General features: G+C 26.5%; 2 protein-coding genes across 8 annotated transcripts; one reads left to right on the top strand and one right to left on the bottom strand.

Moving 5' to 3' along the window:
• The first annotated feature begins 47 nt into the window (after positions 1-47).
• Positions 48-3,911, top strand: LOC112679654 (ras-related protein Rab-21). The gene is made up of 4 exons (XM_025549544.1): positions 48-634; positions 708-875; positions 3,425-3,543; positions 3,606-3,911. The coding sequence occupies exons 1-4, from the start codon at positions 473-475 to the stop codon at positions 3,835-3,837; spliced, it is 681 nt and encodes a 226-aa protein (XP_025405329.1). The 5' UTR covers positions 48-472; the 3' UTR covers positions 3,838-3,911.
• Positions 3,912-4,750: 839 nt separating this feature from the next.
• LOC112679617 (protein phosphatase 1 regulatory subunit 12A) lies at positions 4,751-25,631 on the bottom strand. 7 transcript variants are annotated; one of them, XM_025549491.1, is made up of 20 exons: positions 24,909-25,631; positions 22,936-23,066; positions 21,307-21,425; positions 21,078-21,237; positions 20,868-21,012; positions 20,668-20,810; positions 20,281-20,471; positions 20,111-20,222; positions 17,722-17,856; positions 17,513-17,614; positions 14,942-15,040; positions 13,753-13,972; positions 9,319-9,450; positions 8,980-9,124; positions 8,527-8,699; positions 6,568-6,699; positions 6,386-6,493; positions 6,238-6,324; positions 5,989-6,105; positions 4,842-4,924 (listed from the first exon to the last, which is right to left on the bottom strand). In XM_025549491.1, exons 1-19 carry the CDS (start codon positions 25,131-25,133, stop codon positions 6,016-6,018), a joined length of 2,649 nt encoding a protein of 882 aa, XP_025405276.1. In that variant the 5' UTR covers positions 25,134-25,631; the 3' UTR covers positions 4,842-4,924; positions 5,989-6,015. The 7 variants fall into 7 exon arrangements, with proteins under 7 accessions (XP_025405277.1, XP_025405276.1, XP_025405279.1 ...); XM_025549494.1 differs by having other exon boundaries at positions 20,281-20,456; XM_025549493.1 differs by having other exon boundaries at positions 20,281-20,459; positions 24,909-25,630.
• Positions 25,632-26,927: the final 1,296 nt, after the last annotated feature.

Below are 26,927 nucleotides of genomic sequence, written 5' to 3'. Positions count from 1 at the left end.
AAATTCTTATCGATTTTTATAAAAAAAAAAAAAAGGTGGGTGCACCGTAGGCGTATGCGTACGAGCGGCGGTGCATTCCTGCGTTTAAACATTTCTGTGCGAACAACCGGTGGACAGCAGGTGCGAGTGTGATAACCGTCCGTCGGCTGATAACGGACGGGCGCCCGCTCGCGCGCGCATATGATCATCGATAAGCGCCCCGTGCATTACGTCGTATCGCCCACCGCAAACCGTAGCGACAACAACCGAGGTGCACGGCCACCCACCGCATCGCATCCGACGTTACGTAAACTGCGCGACACAAACAACGACAACCGAACCCGTAGTAGTGTACGCGTAACGGACGCGAGCACCATCGTCACCATCACCACCTCCTCCGCCGTCATCGGGGAAACGTCTACATGGCTTGCGTGTCCTCTGGATCGCTCAAATGTAACCCACGTATCTGATAGTAACGACGACAACGCCCGCGATGGACGACGATACGATGGCGGACAACCCGTCCGCGACCGGTAGGTCGTCGTCTCAGAATTTCAAAGTGGTCCTTTTGGGCGAGGGTTGTGTCGGCAAAACATCGTTGGTGCTCCGGTACACCGAAGATAAGTTCAACGACAAGCACGTCAGCACCTTACAGGTAGGCCAGCAGCGTCCATTTGTGTAACTGTGGTGTGTCATTTTTAATTTCTATAGTTAGTCTATTGTTGCAGGCGTCTTTTGTCAAAAAGAAACTCAATCTCAACGGACGCAGAATAAACTTGGCTATATGGGATACGGCTGGCCAAGAACGGTTTCACGCCTTGGGACCCATCTATTACCGGATGTCTAATGGTGCAATACTTGTTTATGATATAACTGATGAAGATTCTTTTCAAAAAGTAACTTTTCCCCTATTGTTTATTTCTTAGTTATTACTAGTTGAGTAAAATTAATATGTTAGCTCAATAAAACTTGAAAATATTGCAATATATTCAGATATCTGGATTGAAATGTTTGTAAAAGTACAGGAATAATATCATTTGAAAGGTTTTAACTCTTACATGCCAAATCGGCCTTAAATTACTAGTTTATATGCATGTATTTTGATTTTTAAGCAAAATAGAAGCTCAGGGTATATTACTAAATGTATTAACTTATTTTATAAAACAGTGATTAAGCAGGTTTGAAAAGCAGAAAATACACAAATTTGGTTTTTCATATTTCTTATTTTTATTAAACAATATACTAAAATTAACTAGAACATAGTAACAAAAAAAAACCATGATCTTTAGATAGAACAGTGACATTGTGTGCATAAGCATAATATTTTGTATAGAATCCAAGGGCGCAATTTCAATGAAAAAACTGGGAGTGCTGAAGCCCTTCTATCTCTTTCATGTTCCTTAATGGTTATAGACACCGGCAACCCATACAATTCAACAGTTACTAAAATATTTGGTAAATATTTGAATATTTCTAAATTTAAATTGTTCACTTTGATTTTTTATTTTTATTGCGCGTACAATGAATTACCTGTCTGTAAACACAAACGTTTCATTATATGATTACATTTAGATTCTGAGTGAAGCGATTCGGTAAGAATATTATGGTAATATAATGATGTTTGTATTTTATTTTTTTAACAATTTTTCGGATAGAAATACTAGTCTAAAAGTTTTTTCTAGGAACTTAAGATTTTAAATTGACATGTGGTAGTACTTTAGATAGGTAATTTTTTATAATATTTTTAAATTAATAGTTTTTTCAGACGTAAGGAAAAAACTGTCCTGAAGCGGTAAAATTATACTGTAAATAAGACTTTCACCTTTCAGATTTTAGTTATTTAGTCATAATTCCAAAAGTAATGTGACTAGAAATTTGAAACTCTTACCCTATAGCAAAGATTTTTTTCGTATTTGATAAAATTTTAAAAAAGCGCATTTATTTAATTTAATTATAGAACTGTAAAAATACCTAATTTTTATAAGTCTTTATGTAATAACATTTTTATTTTTGGATATTAAGTGAAAATTTAATATTACTTAACTCATATACGAGTACTTACTTATTTATAGATACTGAAAATTTTTTAAAAAAATCGTTAGTCTGAAATTTATTTCATAAGTGTAAATTTTTATGCCTATGATTTTTACAGATTTTACTCTTTTTATATTAATTTTTAGGATTAAATGTTTATCAAAAAAATTTAGTCCATCCAATCATTATGAAACCTTGAATAATAAATATTTGGTTAAAAAATAAATAATTTTCTTCGTCAGACAGTAAATTGTTAAACAGGTTGATAAAAAAAGAAACTATCGATAATAAGACTAAAAATGATAAAATATACTTATAAATTGTTGGTTTTTATACTAAACCCTTGCTCAAAACCGTTTTGATAAAAAAATTATTTATCATTTCTTTAAAATTCAGTATATTTACTACTAGTCTTGCCACTTGTCCCAGTGTCTCGGCCGATCATTCAGATTATCCCAGTTAATAGAAACTGACAGAAAATAACATTTAATATTATATTATTTAATAATAAAACATTGAATAATAGAGTGTATTATATAATTATATAATATGGTAATCTAATCGGTATGATTATATACAATAATAATGTATTTTTGTATTAGTCAATAAATATTTAAATTACAAAATTATATAATTATTTTGTTTTTATATCAAAATAAAAAAAAGTTATTCGATAGGTTTAGGTTTAGGGATTTCAAAATCTGACATCCCAACCTATTACTATTATCCAGTTTGAGGACCAAAGAGATAAAGGACGAACTTCCATCACCATTATTTAAATAATAAATTTATATATATATATATATATATATATATATATATATATATATATAATAAAAACTCTATTTTTCTATACATAATGAGAAATTAATATTTAAAAGTAAATTAACATGAACAGATTTGGGGGTGGTAATTTCACTTGCTAAGCACACCCAAGCCTCCCCCCCCCAAATTGCGCCTATGATAGAATCACCACTTTACTTTAAGTCTATTTTATTATGTATATTTAATTGATATAGTTGGAATGATTAAAACAAAATATATGAATATTTATACAGTATATTTGATGCTATTTATAGCATTTTAATTTAAAAATTGGCCACTATTGTTAAAAGAAAATCAACAAATATATTTTAAAACTATCCTACATTATACATAATTTCCTTATGTATTCATTTAACCTTTTACCATACACACAAGATTACATGTTATTCTAGGCTGAGATAAATAATTAATTTAATTCTCAGACCAGATGTAACAAAACACATTGAAAGAAATTTCATAATGCATTTAGTGTATGAAATATATGGTCAAATTTAGTTTGATTTAAAAAGTATACACAATTAGTAATTTCATTAAAATTTAATTAGAAATTAATTTAAGAGTTGTTAAAGTTTGTACAATTTTTCAGGTAAAAAATTGGATTAAAGAATTGAAGAAGATGTTGGGAAGTGAAATTTGTTTAGTTATAGCTGGAAATAAAATTGATTTAGAAAAAGATCGTACGGTTTCAGTTGAAGATGCAGAAAAGTAATACTTGTAAATATTTTATTGGCTTGACAAAATTTAGTAATTTAATATTGTACATTTAGTTATGCACGCTCAGTTGGTGCTGTACACTTTCATACATCTGCCAAAATAAATTCTGGAATTGAAGAAATATTTTTGAACTTGTGTTATTTGATGATTGAAAAGGCTGATAAACAAAAGGCTGATCATTTGGTCTCATTAAATCGGTCTGGAAGCACAAGAAGAACAATAATAATCGATGATGAAGATGTTCCATCAACTGAGGGTTCATCACGTTGGTGTTGCAGTAATTAGATTAATGTTTAGGAACACAATTTAAAATATTAAATATTGTATTTTTAATAGGTAAATATATTTTTTTTCTGAAAGTAATTTGTGATATTTTTATGTTGTTGAAAAAAATTTGATTGTATAAATAGAAAGTAAATAATTATATTTTTATAAGAGTTTCTTCACTTGTATATGATTTACATTAATAAACCTTGTATATTAGTAAAATTGAGTAAGTTAAGCTTTGTAATTATAAGCTTACTGTAAAACGAGTTAAAATGCTTTTTTCATGCATAACTCAGTGGTGTCAAAATGAACGATAGCTATAATTATAAATTTTAATTTAACTGTAGACTGAACATTTTCAAATAAAACTGAAAATATATAACATAATATTAAAAATCATAAGTTTTTAATATTAAATTTCTACAAATATGTATGTATAAGTAAATTAAGTGAACAGTGGAATATTTTAGTAGGAATAAATAATACAAGTAAAAATATTTTAACATATTTAAATGCGGTTGATTTGTTTTAATTTTCATAATATACCAAAATAAACATCCGCATACAACAAAACAACAAAATACAATATAATTATATAAAATAGTATACACGAGGAAATATATGGTACGTAATATATACATTAAACATTTTGTTTAATTTATATTTGTATAATTTAAAAAATATTTATTCTATATAGAAATTTATGAAATTTAGGTTAATTGCTTAAAAAATCACTATTTTCTTTCCAATATGTTTACATAGTCAATACAAAATATATATCAGATCTGTTTGATTGACAAATACAAAAAAACCAATATATTAAAAATTAAATTAAATATAGAAATTAATATATATAAATATATATAAATGCTTCTAGTTAAAATGAATTAATACTGAATGCTATATAAATATATAATAATACATATATACATACATGTGTATATATATTTATGTACGAATAAAAGCTGTTATTTTTGTAGGTATTTAAAATTAATTGTAGTCTAAAAACAAGTTATCACTATTTTGAAAGTTTACTTATTACTCTTATCAAAGCACCATTTTCATCTTTTAACCTCTGATTTTCTTGGCGTAACTGCTCCATTTGCTGTAAACATAATAAATATATTAGCTATAAATAAAAAACTGTAAACAAAATAAGTTTATTCAATAAAGCAAGCTTTCCACATTACAGCATAAGAGCTGAAGAAATAAGCAAATGTGGTACACTTGAAAAATATATTAATGCAAAACTAGCACTTAAAACTTTTAAATAGCAGATTGGGCAAATGTTTTGCCTGGAAAGTTTCCATTACTTGAACAAAATACTAAATCAGTCAAAATTAAATTTTACAAATATTGTAATGGAAATAGTAAGATTACAGTAATTGTTAGAAAAAAAGTTTTAATGGAAAGCAATTAATTTTTAGTAATATTGTAAGTAAACAATAACATATGTAATAAAATTAAAAAAATATTAAATGGTTAATACTCATAAATACATAAATAAACAAATCATTTATATATAGAAATAAAAAAATAAATACTTAGCCTGAAGTATTATTATATTTGTAAAGTATAAGCAATTTTGAATTAAAATTCATTATAAGGTATATAGTCATGATTTTATTGTATTTTATTGGTATTATAACATATATACCTGACGTTAAATTTTTAATTTAAAACCGGTTGTACTTTACAAATATAATAATACTCCATACCAAACATTTTTTTTTGTTTTTTATAACATATGATAACACATCATTGCCTTTGAAAATTCTTCAAAAATGTATTACCAAAATGTTTCGATTCAATAAAATATTTTTAAATAATAAATTTATCTGAATTTTTATTAATTATCCACTGTAAAAATTGATATTATTCACTCTATAATTTAAAAATATTATTAAAACACAAAATAATAAAAAAAAAATCAAGTATTAGAATATTATGAAAAATATTATAAGTTTGCATTATCAAATATAATCATTAAAGAAGCTAAAAAAAATCTGTATACAACATTTTAGATTTGGTTTTCGACAAAAAAAAAAAAAAAAAAAAAAAAACTCAATCGATTAGTTGACCAACTGAAATGGGAATTCAAATAAAAACAACACACTTTGCAACAAAATGCCATACATTACAGTCCAAGGTCACATATTAACTACATACATAAAAAAAATAGAAGTTTTCACAATATCAGGTATGAGTAAGTTTAGAAACGACTCTTGTAAGGGCTCTGTTCTCAGTTCGGAGCCGTTCATTTTCTGCTTTCAATTTTTGCAATTGCTATAGAACATAAACTCAAGTATAAGCTCTAAATATTCTAGTATTTAAAGCAACATTGAAAATAGTCTATTTATATTTGTTCCACAGCTTATCCATTTACTTTTAGAACCCCAGAATAAAAATAAAAACTACCTTGAGTTCTTCCTCCATTTCAGACAGTTTTCTCTCCATAGCTCGCCTTTCCCGTTTTTCAGTTTCTGACAAAATGCTTTTTCCGGCCTATGAAATTATGAACCAAATTAGAGTATGAATAATATAGTTAATAAGATTAGTGTTTTACATTGGTTGATAGTTTTTCTATAGTAATCCTGGATTCTAATAGGTCTTCTTCAGTCTTTTGTAACTGTCGCCTTAACCTTTCATTGTCTATGACTACTTCTTCATATAACTAAACAAAAAAATAAATAAATAATTTGCAGTTAACTACTAAAATGATTAAATTAAAAAGTCAAGAAAACTTACAGCTTTATAATCAATTTCTCCATTTTCTGAGCACGGACTGGGAGAATTTGCAACACTGCTGGGTTTACTGTCTTGAGATGATGATAATGAAAAGAGCCGGGATGATGGACTTGTTTTAGTGTCTCCACCGCTCTAAATCCAAATAGAATAAAAAATATTGAATATTACGTATTAAATGGGAACAATGTAATTAAAACCACTTGTTCGCATGATATAAATGATTTACTTAACAATAATCAAGGCCAACCATAGGATTTATCTTTAACATCTCAAATATAGATACACTTTCTAAGTGTGTTTAAAATAGTATTTGAATAATACTTATCTTTACTAGTGAATATAATAAATAACATTTATTATATAAAAATAATTAAATAAATTTAAAAATAATAATTATTGCTTTGAGTTCAAGACCAATGAGTATATATGAATACGAGGAGTAAGTCCTGCAAGTCCCCTCCTTAAAAAAAGTGATTTAAAATATGAATAATAATGCCACGGGATCTATTAAGACGTTAATAGAATACCACATCATAATACGCCGTATGAAAGCTTCACGCGGTCGCAATGGTTGCTTACCCCGTATCCCTCGGATCCGTAACTCTTGCTGGACGCCAAAGAGTTGGAAGAGTCGAATCTGGACAAAGGACTTTGGTAGTAACTCCGTTTGTGGGAACCGTGCGTTTGGTGGCGGGACGACGGGGAACCATGGGCTTGATGACGGGACGACGACGTGGACGGGGAATTGGTCCGGGCGGTGTACGAGGAAAAACTGGGCGACGATGACGATGGGGTGATGGTCAGTCCACCGTACCCGGAAGCGGTGCCACCGTAGGTGGACGTGGAGTAAGAGGGAATGCTGGACGAGTAGGACGATGTGTTGAGATAGGACGAGGGGGTGGACAGGCCGAGCGACGAGTACAGGGAGGAGGAACCGGACCGGGCCGGCGAGCTGTAAACACTTCGGGGCCTGGCGTACGACGAGGAAGACGACGGTCGGGACATTCGGATGTTACTATTGTTGTAAGGAGATGTCGACATGGGGAGTGAGCCGTGGCGAGACGGCGTTAGTGCGCGCACGGTTAAGATAAAATTGTAATGCAAACACAACTATTTTGATGTGATAAATATCGTAGGAGCGGCGTACCACGTACTGAAGCAAGAACTGAAGTGCAGCGCGGAAACTAAGGCCGAAGCTAACGTGTTGCGAGCGCGCAAATATCGCTGTTGTCGTAGAGGCCGTGATCTATTTTTGGTGCAGTGAAACGTCCTCAAAACGAGCTTTAAGCAGTGTGTGCGTCTCTAAGCGTCTTGTACACTATTATATTGTTGTGGACATTTACGGCGGACGGCCAACGCCGCCGAACACAAACACACACATACACGTGGACCAATGATAGATGGTGTTTTGGGACAGAGTGAAGTATCAACACACGTGTGTGTGAGGGGAGCAATAGAAAGCGTAATAAAAACTTTTATTTTAAAAATCACTCGTATTGTTTTTAATTTGTTTAATACGATTTTAATTTAACGGAAGCCAACTTTGAAATAAAAATAGAATTTTACAACGGAGAACGTTGAATCGAAAATAGAATTGCATGCATATGCAATAGAGAAGGCGTTGTTTGACATGCTAAGGAGACTATCGTAGCTGTTCTAGATAAATGATTGAAGGAAAACTGAAAGTTGCCAAAAATATCAAACACATTATTCATTAGTCAAACTTTTCACCGTATACCCAAAAACAATAGTTGGAAAACCCCCAATTTTTTTTTACATATTATTTTTTTGTACTTCATTAAAATCGTTCCATATTCACCATCATGGCCAACGTGAATGTTAAAAGTTTACGACACTGACACGAAAAACACACTTTATTTATAATAAGACTGCAGTAATATTCATGGCCCAGATGTTAACAGGCTACAATACGGTACACAACATGCATAACTAACTTACCTCTCCGACACTATCATCGGTGCCACCACAAGAAGAGGTATCTTGCCTGTCCGGATCGATTTCGTCTAAATCAACATGGACCACTCCAGTAGATCTCCGCTTTGGCCTCTTCCTTCTTTGTATAACTGCCTGAGTCGCCTGATGATTACGAAACTCGTTTTCTTTATCTTGATCTATTTTTTGAAAGAAAATCACATAAAATTAGAAACTTATTTTAAGCGTTATTTCTTGTAATATATTCATTGGGAAGATAATAAATATGGTTTTTCATTGACATTTAATAATATACTATATTTATTGCATACGACGGAATGCATTTTAAGTAAATACAATGCTAGAAAATAATATGTTGGATATTGGCCAGAATTCATATTTTAATTAAAAATACCAATGACGTCAATTATAAGGGTAATTTGGATAAGAATATCTAAGTTATCTCAACAAGCCATTCACCTTTATCGTCGATTTCTTTAGGTGAAGGACGCCTCAATGGTAACGTAACTGTAGTATCTGCGTTTACGTCAAGAGATGACGGAATGTGTGACTTAATCGGAGTCTTTGGAACTGTTTCATTTGACCGAGCATCTTCAAGTAAAAACTGCAAAAATAAAAATACGTATAACTCGGATGTAACTAAAAATTACAATGCCATATAAATAAATGCAAAACACATAGGTACACTATTAAAAAAAAAACCCAAATCAATTAAACTCTAAAGCTTTTTCAATCAACACAAAACTAATATAATTCTAACAAGTTTGTTAATTCCTCCACACAGTAATGTCAACAAACCTTGCTGCCGTTTTCAACCCTAAGTCTCCAAGACGGCCTCCGTTCCAAACAGCTATCTGGCATATTAGACGGAATATTTCGGGACAATGGAGTAATCGTAGCCGTAACAGTTACATGTTCCTCTGTTTTAGCCTGACAAATTATTAAACTAGATAATAATTTCGTATAAACGTAAAGGATCTAGCAACTATTGATCAAAATAAAAATACAATATTTTCATATCTAAGTTTAACTTTTTGGTTATTATTTGATACTAAAATGATATTCTGATAAAAGTTTTTATTAGGAAAAGCAACAAGATTTTTTTATAATTCTGGTACGGCTCTAGTGGTCCCATTGTAGGTACATACGTCCTTATAATTTATAAGACATTATCAAATTCAATCCAAAGCATAAAAAAATGTATATAGAAGTAAGTCAGTTAATTGTAAGATGTTCAAAATCATGGATGACATAAAAATGGTAGAAAAAGTTTTGGATTTTTATAAAGCATGAGAAACTTTTCTTTTAATTTCTTAAAATCATGGACTCCTACTAGAAAAATACCTGGAGGTTTTTTTCATAGAATGAGACTTGGAATCTTAGTCCTCGACATTGACATTTTTTCTTAATAATATACATATATGTTAAAATTAAAATATAATAAGAGTAATAATTTTTTTTGTTTACAAATATTAAATATACATTTATCTTTCAATACCTAACTATCTATATAAAAGTTTACTTTCATTAAATGTCATTAAATCATTTCAAATCATATACATGGTTTTGATTTTTAAAAGAAAAGATAAAGAAACTCAACATTTTAATTATACATATATAAAATGTTTAAATAAAAATAGAACTTCTTAAAGTCATTAATATGAATATTGTCATAACTTTAATATACTTAAATGTACCTAACACAAATGTATACACACATTTTAATGAAATATTTTATAATAGTTATTATAATGTATATAGAATTTACTATAATACTTTGATAAATATGTACATATCAAATTAAAAATGGAATTGATTAAGTCATATTTATATATGGTTTTTATAAATTTTAATTCATCAATGGTTTTGAAAAGATTCCAAGGGAAAGAAGTAGGGTAGATCAGACTCATTTATGGGATATAATTATTATTGATTTTTAATTCATAAATAAATAAACAAATAATTTATACATAGAAATAAATAAATAAAAGCATGGAGTAATATTAAATTTATTAAGTCGTCCAGTTTAGATTTATGAAATTCATTGTCAGGTATATACTAAGTCTAGAGAGGGACTCTAGAGTTGTGATTTTTATTGACTTTGTATAAATATAAATACATTTTTAATTTAAACTCAACCATACTTTAAAAATACAATAATACACTAGGCTAAGCTTATATTTATTAATTAAATTATTTCTATACATAAATTACATGTACATTTTTTCATATATTAATTTGTCAGTATTAACCATTTGATAATTTTAAATTTTTATTTAATTTTTTTATTATTTTATGATTATTTAAATTTTATAATTAAAAATAAAAGTTTATAAAGGCTATATTATAGAATTTTAAGTATTACTTTTAATTATTAATTGATGTTTGATTAAACATATTTTTGAAATAATAAATTAGATAAAGAAAATACAAAAAAAGATAAAAAATACTTTAAAACAAATGTATAGATAAATAAGTATGTGTATATTTTTTAATAGCTGTATGATAAATAAAGTAGACTTGATATGCATTTTATTCAAATTAAATTAAAAATATAATGGTATCATAAGTAATCTACCATAATTTACATGATCTCCAATCAATTGTATGATAACATTAACTAAATTAAACTCTAAATGCACATGGTAAAAATAATAAAATAATGTTAATCAAGCGATCAATTTATTGTTTTAATTATAAAAGTAAATGATAAAAGTAATAATAATAAAAATATTTTTATTTTAAATTATATTTAATGTATTATATATTTTAACATAAATATAACATAAATCTTTTGATCATAAATTAATATTTAATTAAGTACATTTTAATAATTTGTATTTATTTGAATATATATATATTATATTAGTCTATACTTTTATAATGGAAAACTTATGATACCAGTGAGATATACGTAAATTGTGAATATTATGGTCTTTCGATTGCATAAGATATAATAGTTAATATACCTAATTAATATTTATCAAATTAATAAAACACAAATTTTGAAATTTTTCATTAAAAAAAAAAAAAAAAAAAATTATACTATATTTTTTTTATCGACTTTTCTCAACAAAATAATAACATCCTTAAATATAAATATACTCATAAAAATCAGTGTTTTAAATGAAATTATCTATATTTAGTATAATATAACATAGTGATACATACCATTTATATTTAGAATTCTCTTATTTTACCTACCTATTGTGGGTTAAAATAATTAGATCTGAATGAACAATTTTATATGATTCTATAATTAACATTGTAGATGTTCAACATATTTCTATTTGTAACAAAAATGGGTCATAATTATATTGAAATTCAAAACTTTCAATATTTTGGCAAACCTTCAAAACTTTTATTTTTGCACAAAATAAATCAGTTATCTATAAATGCATAAGGTTTAACAGCAATTAATTTTTAGTAAAAATAAATTTAAAATTAAGAGAAAAAATTAGGTATTTAAAGAATTAACTTCTTAACAAAATTATATTAAATAAATAACCGATAATATATACAACTGTAACTTTAGTACTTATAATGTACATGGTTCTATAAATAAATTATTTTAGAAAAGAAAAAAAATAAACAAATATTTTTAATTTAAATGTCTGTTATCGACGAAAAAAAAAACTGTAGACTTAATAAAAGTGACGAGAAGAGTACTTTAAATGAAAATAGATTTATTCATAAAACAATAAACCAAAATTAAAACATAATTAATTTAAATATTATGAAAAAATAGAATATCTATAGATAGATTAAATAGCAATACCACAATAACAAGAAATCTTACAATACTATCACTCCTTATTACAGTTGTAAGAGAAACTGTGATAATTACATAGGTCAAGAATTTTTTATTTTATAAATGATTTATTAAACGTAAAAAAAAATGTATTTTGTTTAGTACTGAAAAATAAATAAATACACTTTTAATATATTACCACGATAACATATAAAATATTTCTAATCATATTATTATAGTAAGTTTGATTTTTATTGTAATAAAATCGCCACAACACCTAATTATTTTAAAAATAATCTATAATTGAATACACAAATAATATTATGAATCTGATAACTCATCAGTATAATCTATTAAGTTTAGTTTATTGTATACAGTTTAGACAACCAGAATAATAAATTAAAGATTGCCAAGTATACTATTAAGGGTTTTAAATTATTTTATGAATAAAAGTTAATTATACTAAAATATTATAAACACATTCAGCAATAATAACACACTACACATTTATATATGTGTTTATTTCTGTTAGCTTACTTACAAAGGCATAAGCATCCAATATAAAAAAACTCATTACATACGAATAAAAAGTTTCAAATGGTATAAATATTAAATTAATGTGTGTATGAGTATACCATTTTTAGAAAATTTGAAAATATATTTAATTCTTAAATGTATATCATCTATAATATTCATTTTTTTTTTTTTTATTAGATGTTTATATTTATTGAGTTATAATAAAATATAAGTAAAAATAAATTGTTCTTCTTTTCTTATAAATTTATGAATAAAGGTACTTAGTTGTTTAATGAACAAGGAGGAAAATGTTTGTGAAATATTAAAAACCCATATTTAAAATAAACCAATACTTTAATAATAAGAGTAGATTAAAAAAATTATATATATATACACACATAAAAAAGGCCTGACAGTATTACTAGGGGTAAAACAACAATTTTGTAATCACCCCTTTCTTATAAAATTATATGCTCCTTGTAGATGCTACCTTGCCAGGATATCAGGTCGATTAAGTATTTAAGTACCAATAACTTATGCAACTACAGTGAAACCTTCTAGTAAAGGATATTTTATGAGACACAAACAATTTCTGTTATTAACTAATAAGAGGAATTTGTCATTGAGAATATAAAAGAGCAAAAAAATGTAAAAAAAATACTAATCATACTTAATTATGATATTTATTTTCATTTAATGTATTATAAATTATAATTAATATGTATTTCATTTATTTCAAATAAGTTATAAAGATAACTGAATAATATATCCCTACATAATATGAAATACTTTTTGATATTTATATCCAATTTTAAATGATGAAAAGTGATTATTTTATTTATGTCTGTTTAAAAGATAAAATAATAATATTTATATATATATATATATATATAAAATTGCCTATAATTTACACAAAAAATTAATAATAGGAAACAAATTAATTTTAATAAATAAATTAAACTAACTTGTGGTGTTTCAATATTGTTTGTAAAATTATTATTTGTTTCCACTTGATTGTTCAATTTTTTTCCAGTTTCCTGATTTTTTTGTTTAACAATTTGTTCAGCAGATTTGAGTTCTTCTAATGTAACACCTTGAGTAGAACGTCTAGTTTCTCGAACACGTTTAGCATGTGCTTTTCGTTGAGTTTCTGACTCATCATCTCTTACTGGAGGAACAAATGATCTAATAAAAGAAAAAAACTTATTTTAATATTATAAAGCCAGTTCTAAAATAATAAAAATAAAAAAAAGAAATTGAATAACTGTTAATATTAAGTAAACAATTATTAAATTAAATTCACATTACTAAATCACAAAACAAATGATATTTTGTTAGACAAATTAGTTAATATAAATATTACAAAACAAAACTTAAATCATTTTGAAAATTAATACATAAATCTTGGAATTCATTTCATAATCTAGTATATTTTACAAAACTACACATGAATTCAATGTTAAGATCATAGGCGTAAACTTGGGGTCAAGGGGGGAGGGAGCAATTTCCCCCTAGAAAAAATTAGGAGGGGCAATGCCCCCTCTGGTATTTAACATATCTTGTTTTATAATAAGTACAAAACAACTGATTATAGCTATTACTATAACATTTTTTTTTAAATCTTAAATTTTCACTTATCTAACATAATGTTAGAAAATGAATAATTTTATATAATAATATGTAGGTAGTAAAGCGGCATTTAGCCTCAGACACCCTTTTTGTTAGATATGTAATTATATTTTTGCCCCCCTAATAAATTTCCAAGTTATGCCTATGATTAAGAATAAATATTATATTTAAAAAATTATACTAATTTTAGGTTTATAATTTACACTCAATAAAATGCTTAGAATAACACCTTTAATGTCCTTATTAAATTTAAATCAATATCACTATACACAAACGAAAATGGAAAAGCTAGAGAAATGGTGTAATACATATATGATATTATTTAATATAAATTATTATCAATAATACAGAAAAATAAATTAGTTTTAGCAACAAATTATTGAATGTCTTAATAACTAAATCAAATATAATAATATATTATATCTAAATTCCAAGTGTCTATGTAGTTTAAAATGTCAATAAGCAGTTTTCTCAGAATCATGTTATTTAATAAATCAAAAAACTATTTCTATTTCAAGTACAAACTTGAAAAAGTTTTTAAAGATGTTTCCCGGTACTATCTTATGGGTTGTTTCTGATTGTTTCTGTTGCATTTGTAGACCACTGATAAATGCTTTGACACCACTATCAATATTAAACATGTTTTATTTCCACCATAATAATGCATATACAAATACAACTGAATTTCAACTTTTCATTGAGTAAATTTAAATAATATTTAAATTATAATGAGTATAGAATTCAATAACTATAATATAAGAGTTTATATAAAGCTTTAAATAAAACTCTACAGTTTGGTGCAAAATAGGCATTAATGAATGATAATGGTCTGGTCTTTTAAATTTGAAACCAATTTACAATTGCACTTGAAATATGATCCTGAGTAAAAGAGATTGGACCAATATTATATTTCTAAAGATGGTTGATATGGTGTATATATATATATATATATATATGTAGAACCAAATATTCTTAATAAGGTAGGTTGAACTTTTATATATATATATATATATATATATATATATAAAAGATTTAGGTAGGTAAATAAATTATATTAACATGTTTTTATATCCCTGTATTATCAACCATAATTGATTAAAATTTGAAAAAACAGCCCAAATGTCATAAAAATATTTTACAAACTATAACATTTCTTTAAAATGTTAACATAAAAAGACAGTAAATGTTTCAAGTTGCTACAATAAATATTTTACAACCAAATAACAAATATCATATAATTGAAATTCTATGAAGTATCCAATTTTGACAAAATTTATTTTTCTAACATTTTTAAAAAACACATGATATAATGATATATTTATTTTACAGATTCAAAGAAAAGCTTATGTAATATCTTACATTTAATGTCTAATCCATATGTATGAAAATTATGTTTTATGACAACAAAGTCAGATTTTAGTAATTATTTTTGTCTTATCAAAAATGTATAATCTTAATAAAATTTGTTTTGAAATTAAGTTAATTTTTTTTTCGTAAACCAGCAAAAATTTTATATGAAAAACTTTGTATAAGGTTTTCAAAATTTCAAATCGAAATATTTTTTTTGAAATTTATCAAAAAAAAAAAAAACTCAGAAAATATGACATTTTCAAACACCTATAAATACCTCAACAAATTCTAAATCTTTTGAAAATTATACTATTAGAAGTTAACAATAATATAAGCATTCCGTGAAAATCTCAAGACTTTACAATAACTATATTTTAAGTTATGGGAGTAAAAATTGTATTTTGTCAAAAACCAGTATGCTGTAAATTTAGCATGTATTTATAATTTATTTGGCAATTATTAATAACTATTATTGATTAACTATTGAGAAATAAGTAAAATAACTCCTTCTAAAGTACCAACTAGACAACAATTTTTAATAGAAAACTTCAATGATATTGATGATTAAAAGAATAAAAATTAAATAAAAATGAATCAGCTTCATTCAGAATTTAAAATACACCAGTTTCAATAAAAATTTTGTCAGTAAATCCAAATAGTAATATAAAATATTAAAGTTCAAGGTCTTACTGAAAATACAAACTTTTTAAGTAATTAATTAATATACATGTTTATTTTCGTAGTTTCGGAAATCTAATATAAGTAATTAACTAAAAATATTCAACAGAATATAATGATAAAATAAATGTTATACAGTTTTGGAGTAGTTAAAAATCAGAACTTGTTTTTAATAGGAGCTTTATAAACTAAAACAATCTATATCAAAATTAATGTTTGATAATTGATTCTTTTCAAATATTATATATATTATAATTGATCTTCAAGTATTTGATCACAATTATTTATAAGGCAAACAATTAAATAAAAATAATTTTAAGACATTTAAAAATTAAAATTCTTGGTTTGAAATAAAAATTGGATCCAGAAGTCCATATACAAATTATGTATAGAATTAACGTATAAAGTTGTCTGTCATGTTTTGATAATAGGATGTAAAAATGTATGTTTGAACAACCATTATTAATTTTAACGTCATCTTATTTTCTCTACTGTAGTTTAAAAATTATTATTTTCAAATTAGCTATTTAAAATAAATGTCTGATAAATGTGTAAGATCGAATATTGTTTTACTCTATGTTGTCATTGAGAAAAACTAATTTACAAAATTACCAAAATCACATTTTATACCAACTAATATTTTTAAAAAAATACTTCAAATATACTTGTTTCTTTATGCTACTAATGAAATATTATACTAATAAAATATTATCTTTATTCATTTGAGATGTAAATCAAATTGTTGTCATTCCATAAATTTAAATACTATTCTCTTCAAGTGCAATATAGCCTCCAATACATTTAATATCATTGAATATTATTAATTTTTATTATTTCTCAAATGAAAAATATTCATAAATATAAAGTACTATGAATATTGTAATAATGATCATAATTTTAAATTAAATACCTTTACGAGAAATATAATAATATTTCATTAGATGTATAACCAATATTAAATTTATTATTAAAGAAGTATCTATTTTAATAAAATTGTATATAATTTTAATCCTAAGCTAATAGAATGATAATAAATATATATATTTATTTATTTTTTAATTAAATTACCTGCGAATATTTTGCGGCGGATGTGTAGCATCATTTGAATTGACACTGCTCTGAGCAGTTGCTAAATTGGTTTGATCATCTCTAAAATTACTTTTGTTCCGCCTAAAAACATACACAATTCATTAAAAATATTTAATAACATTTTTTAGGTACATAAATATATTAATTATTTGAAAGCTCAAAACATTGATGTTTTTTATTTACATTACCTAGAAAGAGGCTTTTCCTTTAAAGAAGCTGTTCTCATAGGAGGTGAAGCACTTGCTGTAGAAGGTGAAGGATGTATAACTCCCCATAAATTACCTTTAATTTTAGCACGTAGCTCACAATAGCGTCGATAAAATCTGCTTAATAAAACACACAAGCGTGCAAACAAGACAATAAAAATAATGTTAATTCACACATTTTAAATTTAAACTCGAAACTTAAATATATTTACATTATAAATGTTTGATAAATATTAAGATTGGGTTACTGTAACATGAATTTCCAACTATATCAAAAAATGTTTATCATAACATTTTGGTTATTTCAAAATAAAATTTGGTTTAATAGAATTAATAATGTACGGGTATATTTCACATAAAACAAATATATATCATATATAACTATTAATAAATATTATATATTAAATTAACATTAATCCTTGAAATGTTTAACCATTATTTTATTTATTTACTTGAAGGCATTAAACTGTATTTTCTTTATTTAGCAGTTAACAAATAAATTATAAAAGATTAACCAAATGGCAATTGGCCGAGGAAGAAGACATTGATTTAAAATTGTTAGAGGATAGATCTAAAAACTGATTATTAGAATGAATCTGAGGGGAAAAAATAAGGGAGTCGTAGGATTGCTCGTAAAAAGGGAGTTTAGTAGAATTAATAATATATTGGTGGAAATTTGACATAGAATGAGCTATAGTTGATAACACAGGCACAGATTTAGGAACATATCGCCAATTAAGATACATTTAGTAATAAATGTCAAAAATAAGGTGATCACTATAGGATAATAATTTCGAGAGAAATTTGCCGGCAAGCCAGAGGCATCTGATATTAAATGGTGGGCAAGTAGATTTAACTTCCATAGCAGAGCAAGAAGTAGAACTAATGTAACCCATAATGGTTCTGATGCATGAGGTTTAGAGTTTGTTAATTTTTTTCCAATTAGAAAAGGAAGTTGACTCAAAAAGGAAGCAACCATAATCAAGTTTGGAATGTATAATAAACAAATATATAGATAATATACTTATCCCATATTCGATTTGACTGCCCTGCCCTTCAAACCAAACATTTTATTTTAAATAACATACTTAACACTTTTAATATCTTCCTTAATATCTACTCCACACTCAACAAAAAATCCACTATCGCTATTAAATCAATAATTTCCTTTATATTGGATGCTGGCTTTGTTATATATTAAAATGTAATGTATTATGTTGTATTATGTTGTATTATGTATAATTTGTAAATGTTGAGCTATCATAATTAAATACTAATAGCTAATAAAAATAAAAAAACCAAATGGCAAAAAATATATAACTAGGCTCAGGGACTTATAGCTCTATAAAATACATAAATATGCATGCGAATTGCTTCTAAAATCATTGTATAATAATATGTATTTATATGCATAAAAAAAAAAAAAAATGACCACATAGTACACAAAATAAAATGTATCCATCGCAGGTTAGGGGCGTATTTTAGGGGGAGGCGGAAGGGGCGATTACCCCCCCCCCTGAATCTATATTTAATGAATCAATTATATGTGAGATATACATTTCAAATTTTTTTTAATGTGGATCATTTTATAATGAAATCAAATTACACGTAGCTGTGAATATTGAATTGAGCTTTTTGTCAGGTCCATACTTAGTGAAAAAGATATCATGACACTGAGAAACAAATTTATTTTGCACTCTGCTATATTTAACATTAATTAAAAAAAGTATGCGAGTGGTAGTAGTCCCTAAGCCTATATATAACCAAGTGTTAATTATTTAAAAAAAAAATAAATAAAATAAGCAACAATAAATTTAAAATATAAAAATGTATTTTTTTCGATTTAATTATGATATTTTTTATTTACATTTATTTATTCGTAAGAAATTTATTAATACTCTAATTTGTAAGTAAATACATGTAAGAAACAAATTATAACTGTTTAAAACTATGAAACTGCATTAAGATATGCATGATATGCATTCATCTTTAAATGGTTAAGGGATTAAAATATAGAATTTTAGTTGTAAAAATTATTGTTAAGTCTAATTAATTAGCAATAGAAAAATAAACTTCAAAAACTACAGAACTAATTAATTATTTAAAAAAAAAAAAATAAATAAATAATAGAATACACTAGTGCTTATTTCAATTGCGATCTAAATTTGACTTGTGCATTTATGGTAAAATCTATTTTTATCTATCACTATGTTCAAATGTGACTTTTTTTTCATTGTTTTTATTATATATTTTTACCACAGGTAACATGCAATATATTTAAATTAAAAATAAAACAACGTGCTTTAGATTATATTTATGAAAATAATCCACACTAGAATAAATATTTAAAATTGATTGTAAAACTACTAACTTTTCATCAGACTCAAAACTTTGTGTTCTACGTAAAACAACCTCAGGAGGCTTTAATTCATTATTGTCTGATGATGGAGCAGTAGGTTGTTTAAATTCTTTAGTTTCATTTCCTATTAATATTAAAAATATTTAAATTTCAATAAAGAACACAATGTCAAGTATATTTACCAATAGTATTCTCAGTTTTAAGTTGCTCAATAGGTGCAAGTTCAATTTCCACTTTTTGTTTTTTTGTGGAATCGTCCTTAATTTTAATATCATCTTCTTCCTCTTTGATTACTCGATTTCGATCTAAAACTATTTCTTTGTCTTTCTTCAATGTTGATTTATCATTGCCGGATAGCCTGCTGATTGAAGATCTACATTGATTTTGTGACACAGAAGAAAGCATCCAACAGGAATACAGAAACAAAACACATAAAAAACATGCAATCAAGCAAAGAATAATAAAAAGCAGTAAAAAATAAATACAAGGTAGAAGAACAAACCTAATCATCAGTTTAAAATAATAAAAAAGCATAAAAAAAAAAAAACACAAACATCTACATAACTAACCTTCTTTTTTGAGAATTCGGTAATTTATTACTTATTAAATAGTTTTTATCTGATGCATCTTTATTTTGAGATGCTTGTTTTTTCTTTAATTCATCCAGAAAATCTTTCATTTCTTCGTCAGACACATCAAATGCTGTCTGACCCTATGATAAATATAAAATATAACAGAGCTGGTAACATAAATGTTAAAAATTAAGTACCACAAAGTTTTTCTTTTTCATATCACAGAAATTTTCAATTAATATTTCACAAGCTTCTTTTTGACCCCAATATGATGCTGCATGTAATGGTGTCCAACCATCGTAATCTTGACAATCAACATCAGCACCTGATTGAATAAGGAGTCTAAAAAAAAGATAATTAATTTAAAAATTACCTTTATTATGTTAATAATTGTTTTAAGTTATTACTCTAAGACTTTGATATATCCTTTGGCAGAAGCTACATGTATTGCCATTGCTCCAGTAGTTGGATGAGGAGAGTCTTTAAATTTTCCAGTATTGATCCATTCCCTTGCATCTTTTAGCATCAATCTTTCTTCTTTATTTCTTGCTTCATCACAATCAATACCTTACAAGCAAATATATTTAAAATATAATACATGCAACATTAATTTTTTTTTTCAATTTTTTAATTTACCAATATCTCTTAAATGTTGTTCTAAAAGTTGTCTCATATCATCAGATTCTGCAATATCAATTGCCAATTCTTGATCACAATTAATTGCAGATACATCTGCTCCGTGTTCTAATAAATATCTATTGAAAAAAAAATTCTTAATACTAATCATTGATATTAATAATTATATAATTAAATTTAATAACTATAATAAATTCATTGTAGTTAATAAAATACTAACAATTGTAAATTATTAAAAATAATAAAATTAAAATTATAAAATGGTTAACAATCAAAAATAATATAAAATTAAATAAATGCTCAGCCTGGAGTATTATTATATTTTTAAAGTATAAATTATACTATTAAAAATAATTAGATGTATAATACAATTTGTATATTTTTATTAATTTTCTTTGATATTAAGAAAATCAATCATAGACACTTGATAAACAGAAATAAATGTATTTTAATTTTTAATACAAGATAATGAATATACACATATATTATAATTTATAAGTATACAATTCGAATGTAGAAAAATAATTAAAAGTATCAGTATTAATAGACAGTTAAAACATTAAGTTATTCAAAGTGAACAAAAATCGTTAATATGAAATAATTTCAATGCATTATTCAGATTTTTTTTTAAGAATATTTCAGATTTTAGACAATATTCTTACTTATAAATATAATTCAAATACACACTACTTTCAAACACAATTTTTCAACCGAATTTCTGACAATTTTTTAAAATTTAAAATCACAAAAAAAAAAACGTAAAAATAGTATTAAATGTATATTATAAATTATTTTTCAATATATACTTAGATCATAAATTTCTTTTTAATTTGATTACTTATTTTTAAATGCATTGAAAATATAAAAGTATAATGTACTTTCATTTAAGTGCATACAAATTCAAGTCCTAATAATAAATATTAAGGGCAATTTTTATTTCTTTTTTAAAAAATGCAAGCCATCAACTCTTAATTGTTTAAACCAACAAGTAAATTCACTTATACCCAAGACATTTTCATAAATTAACCTATTAAGTTTCTTGTTTAAAATATAATTCTAAAATCTATATTATAAGCTGTTTAAAATATAGTTGCTGAGCCAGCTGGCAAAGTCTACACACACACCACAGAATTGAACCTAACAGTAGCAGCAGTCCCATTTTTAAATCGGATTGTGAAGAGCTGTCTAAAAATAACTATGACTGATGGCCTGCAAGTGGTTAATTTGCCATTTGAATATTGAAAAACTACAATGCAAATATTTTACACATTTAATAATCTAGAGGTTCAAGCTTTTTAAAAAAAATATAGGCATTTATCAATGGTTCTTAAGCTGTGTGACACACCTCCCTAGGGAGGTGCAAGGCAAATATTTATATTGTACATTGTGTTTTTAGTTTAATTTATAATTTGACAGTAATTTGCTTTTAATAAAATAATAAAAAAAAAATGTTTTTTTATTTATTCATGGGAGGCAGGATTAAATTTTTTTTTATTTTAGGGATGTGTGAACCCAAAAAAAAGTTTGGGAACCACTGGCATGTACAAATGCTTATAAATGTATAACCCATAGTTTTTAGTTTTTATAGAAAAATCTATTAAAATATTTTGATTTCTGGTGATTACTAACTTTGCAATGCTAACAAATCCACAAGAAGTTGTTGCATGCAATGGTGTCCATCCTTCTTTATCACCTCTATTCACATCAGCACCATGTTCAACCAAAAATTCAACCATGTCTAGATTATCATCGATACAAGCCTAAAATAAAATTCAAAGGTTATAAAAATAAACATATACAATATAGAATTATCAATAACTATATATATATATACAAAAAACAAACAAGTAAACAACAAATAGTATCTTCAATGATTTAAATTATAAAAATAAAAAGATTTTTTATAGTTAGGTAAATAATTAATATTTATTCATAAAAAATGATTTAATACATTTTCAAACTAAAATGATTATGAAATCCAAGAATAAACAGGTAATTATTTAATTTATACATCTTTATAGTTTTAATTGGTAAATTTGATTTTTTTAATATTTACCATATTAAATGTAAGAAGCTTTTTTAAAATCATATAATATTTCTTATCTATTAATTATTCATTCAAAATATTGTTATTTTATTTGTTTTTTTAATTTTATAAATATAAATACAATAATTTAGTGAATTGTTGAAAGTATTTATAAAATTAGAAAAAATATAAATTAATCTATAATTAATTATATTACTTTTTATTATTAATTATACTGATAAATCAATCATAAAAATTATACAATAGATATTTCATATTTTAGCTTTGCTTGGTTATCAAATAATTAAATCACTAATTAATATCTAGCTAAGTCATATTAAAATTAAAATATCCTTTTTTAACCTACATAATACAGTTTAAACATGTTCAGTGATGTATAAAGTTACTTGACATTTCCAAATGGAGCAAGAATGAAAATCTAATTAGGTAGGTGTAGGTCAATGTTGTGCCCATAAATGGACAAAGTAACATCAGATAAGAATTAAAATAAAATAGGTATAAATACATTATATGATTTGACATTATGACCATAAAATCAATACTAAAAACTATAAAAAAAGTTTTATATATGAATTAATAATTACTAATCTTTAATTAAACATCATATTTAAACAATTATTAAGCTACATAGATTTATGAAAATGTTTATTTTTTTGTTTTTAATCAAATGTATTACCTAATAATTAACTAATGTATACTAAATAATTATTGATAAAAGAGGAATTTGAAATGTTGATCGATATTATTTCACACCAGAAAATGTATTATGGATAGCTAATAATTACTAAGCCCTGATATGTCTCTTAAAATAAACAGAACTAAGCCAACGTAATGATTATTTTAATAAACATAAATAAATATATACTGATTAACAGTTTTCAAAAATGACTGTACAATTATTGGTAACACTTTTAGACTGATTGTGCAAGTCATGACAGTAGTTAATTGTCCTATTTTTAAAAGAAAAACTCATTTATATTCCATTCATGAGTAATTTTTTAGGCTACATATTTATTTCCAATGGAAGACAATAAATTAATAACAAATAGCAAATTTAAAAACAAATAAGAAATATCAAAATAGTTCAATATTGACAATTCTATATAAATTCCACTTTAATGAAAAACAAATATATTAAAATTTCAAAATAATATATATTTAAAAAATGTTTAGTAAAAGCATTATTTTAACAATGTTATAATAGCATAATTCAGATTAAATATATAACCTAACTTTTAATTAATTAATGAACAAATTTTAATTAGCAATTATCAAAGTTTCAACATATTTTAATTATTAAGTAAACATTAGTGACAAGATTGATACACAGGGAAACTTCTAAACATAGCAACACTGATTCATATGGTATCCAACCTAATATTTAAATCAACTAGTTTTCCTTAGATCGGTGAAAAAAGTAAACAGATATTGTAAGAAGAGTACAATTAGAAGTATTGGGAAGTTTGATTTTTGAATACACAGTATTAAAAACACCTACTAATGGCTACACAATGCAAACCAACATATATTGAAATGGAAAGACAGCAGTTCCTACCTGATGCAGAGCTGTAAGCCCATCAGCATTGGCAGCATTGATGTCAGCAGCTAGGTACAGGAGGCTGTTCACCTCGTTCTTGTCGCCAGATGACACAGAAGCCAGGAAGGCGCAGTCTATGGGGAATGAGACAGCCTTGATGTTCTTGCGTACAGGGGACTCTCGGTTGGTGTCCGACTCTTCCCATCGTTTCAGCTGTTCGGCTCTCTTAAACAGGGCTGACATGACGAAACCGATAACCAGATACGAGTCCGTACGTCCAGCAAGAGACGACCAAACAACTACCGTGGACGACAATTAATAGAGACGGGGTGGCACCGGAAGGTCGAGATCACGCGACAGAGGCCGCACGACGACCTGGCAGCCGCGAGATTTCCGCGGCCAACATATTTTCCAGCAGCAGCAACAGCAGCAGCAGCCGAACACAACAATGTCACCGCGGAAGACGGCCCCGGCGGGCTTTTCGCGCGGATCGGACGACAGTTCAGAATTGTTGGGTCACATCAGCCGGTCGACCGTTTCAACACAAATTTAACGGAACGGCACGTACGTAACGGATAACGCGAAGAGAAGACACTACTTGCTCGTCGCTGTCGCACACCTCCTGCGGTGGAAGGATGGTGATGGCCATTATCAGTGGAAAAAAAAAACACGCACACACACGCAAACGCACGCGCACACACACACACACACAAGCGGGTGCGGACACACGGACGCGCAAGAACACGGAAAACGAAGTGGTAAAAAATTAGTAGGAAAAAAAAATAGGTATCGCGAACAGTGTTGCCGTACCCGAAAAACAATATTGTCGTGGTCGTCCGTCCGTTTTTACGTTACCGGAGTTACGGTGCACGGAATTTTCGCGCTCCGAAAGTCTGTCACGGTCGTGTGCATTTTACATCCTGTCTCTGATCTAGTACTGCGTTGACCCGTGAACGAAATGTTCGCATTCCCGTGATGACACTTCTTTTTTAGGTTGTTTTTAAAATTCTTACGTTCAATTTTATTAGGGGCGGATCCAGACCATGAAGGTGATTTTTAATATTCAAAGGGCACACTTTAAGATAATGTGAACACGTTACCCGATTTCTGTTCCACGTATTAAAATATATTTTAATAATTTTAACTAATGATGGATTTAAATAATTTTAAATGTATACAACTTTAAGTATAATTTGATGCTAAAAATGTTTTTGTTTTTTATTTAACTTAACAATTGTACAGGAACTTGAAGACTTGAATAAAGAATATAGATAGATGTTACAATTATAGATCAATTATAGATGCAGTTCAAATTTATTTAGAATACTACAAGGTAGATTGATATGATTCATGAATCCACCTTGGTACTGCCTATGATCTGGCTTTGAAGTTATGTATATATATTTATAGTATCATCATGTGGCTTCATAACTCTGTAAGAGTTTTTGCCACTTCTGTCTATGCTCTCCAACTTCCGCGATCCTAGACCAACTCTTCCCAGTTCGTAATTTCTAACCTTTCTAAGTCTTGTTTTACCCCATCTATCCAACGTTTTTTTTTGCCTCTCCCTTGGTTGCCAATCCATAGTTTCTCTAATTTTGCTTGTTGCTTCTCTCCGTTTGACATGCCCGAACCATTTTAACCTATATCCTTTTATACAGATATAATTTTTTTTTTTTTAAACAAATTAGTGCCTGCATGACGTTCAAATCAATTGATTATTTTCAGTAACATACGGTATATTGAATAAGATACACGCACGCAGTTTAAATCTTATTATTTTTTAAATAACCAGTAAATTAGTTTTTTTTTGTGCTTTTGTACAGTTACTATGGACAAATTATGAAATAAATAATCAATGACTGAAAGTTCTGCGAAAACTGAAGGAATAGAGATAATATCTGTGTCAATGGTTAAAAAAAGAAAATTGAAGATGAGCTTATAAATAGTTCTTTGCAGTCAAAAAAAAAAATATATATATATATAAAAGAAAATATTGCTCTAAATATTTGAAATTTGGATTTTCGTGGAACGAAG

Source organism: Sipha flava, unplaced genomic scaffold, assembly GCF_003268045.1.
Source record: "Sipha flava isolate LNK unplaced genomic scaffold, YSA_version1 165_pilon_pilon, whole genome shotgun sequence".
NCBI lineage: Eukaryota > Metazoa > Arthropoda > Insecta > Hemiptera > Aphididae > Sipha > Sipha flava.
This window is presented reverse-complemented; position numbering and strand designations above follow the sequence as displayed.

Bases quoted from the DNA above. Each gene is read 5' to 3' on its own strand.
- LOC112679654 (XM_025549544.1), top strand. From the start codon at position 473: ATGGACGACGATACGATGGCGGACAACCCGTCCGCGACCGGTAGGTCG. The intron at 635-707 runs GTAGGCCAGCAG...CTATTGTTGCAG, and splicing joins AGCACGTCAGCACCTTACAG to GCGTCTTTTGTCAAAAAGAA. The intron at 876-3,424 runs GTAACTTTTCCC...ACAATTTTTCAG, and splicing joins ATGAAGATTCTTTTCAAAAA to GTAAAAAATTGGATTAAAGA.
- LOC112679617 (XM_025549491.1), bottom strand. From the start codon at position 25,133: ATGTCAGCCCTGTTTAAGAGAGCCGAACAGCTGAAACGATGGGAAGAG. The intron at 21,013-21,077 runs GTAATAACTTAA...TCTTTTTTTTAG, and splicing joins GGATATATCAAAGTCTTAGA to ACTCCTTATTCAATCAGGTG. The intron at 17,857-20,110 runs GTTAGTAGTTTT...TTTATTAAGCAG, and splicing joins AGTTTTGAGTCTGATGAAAA to ATTTTATCGACGCTATTGTG.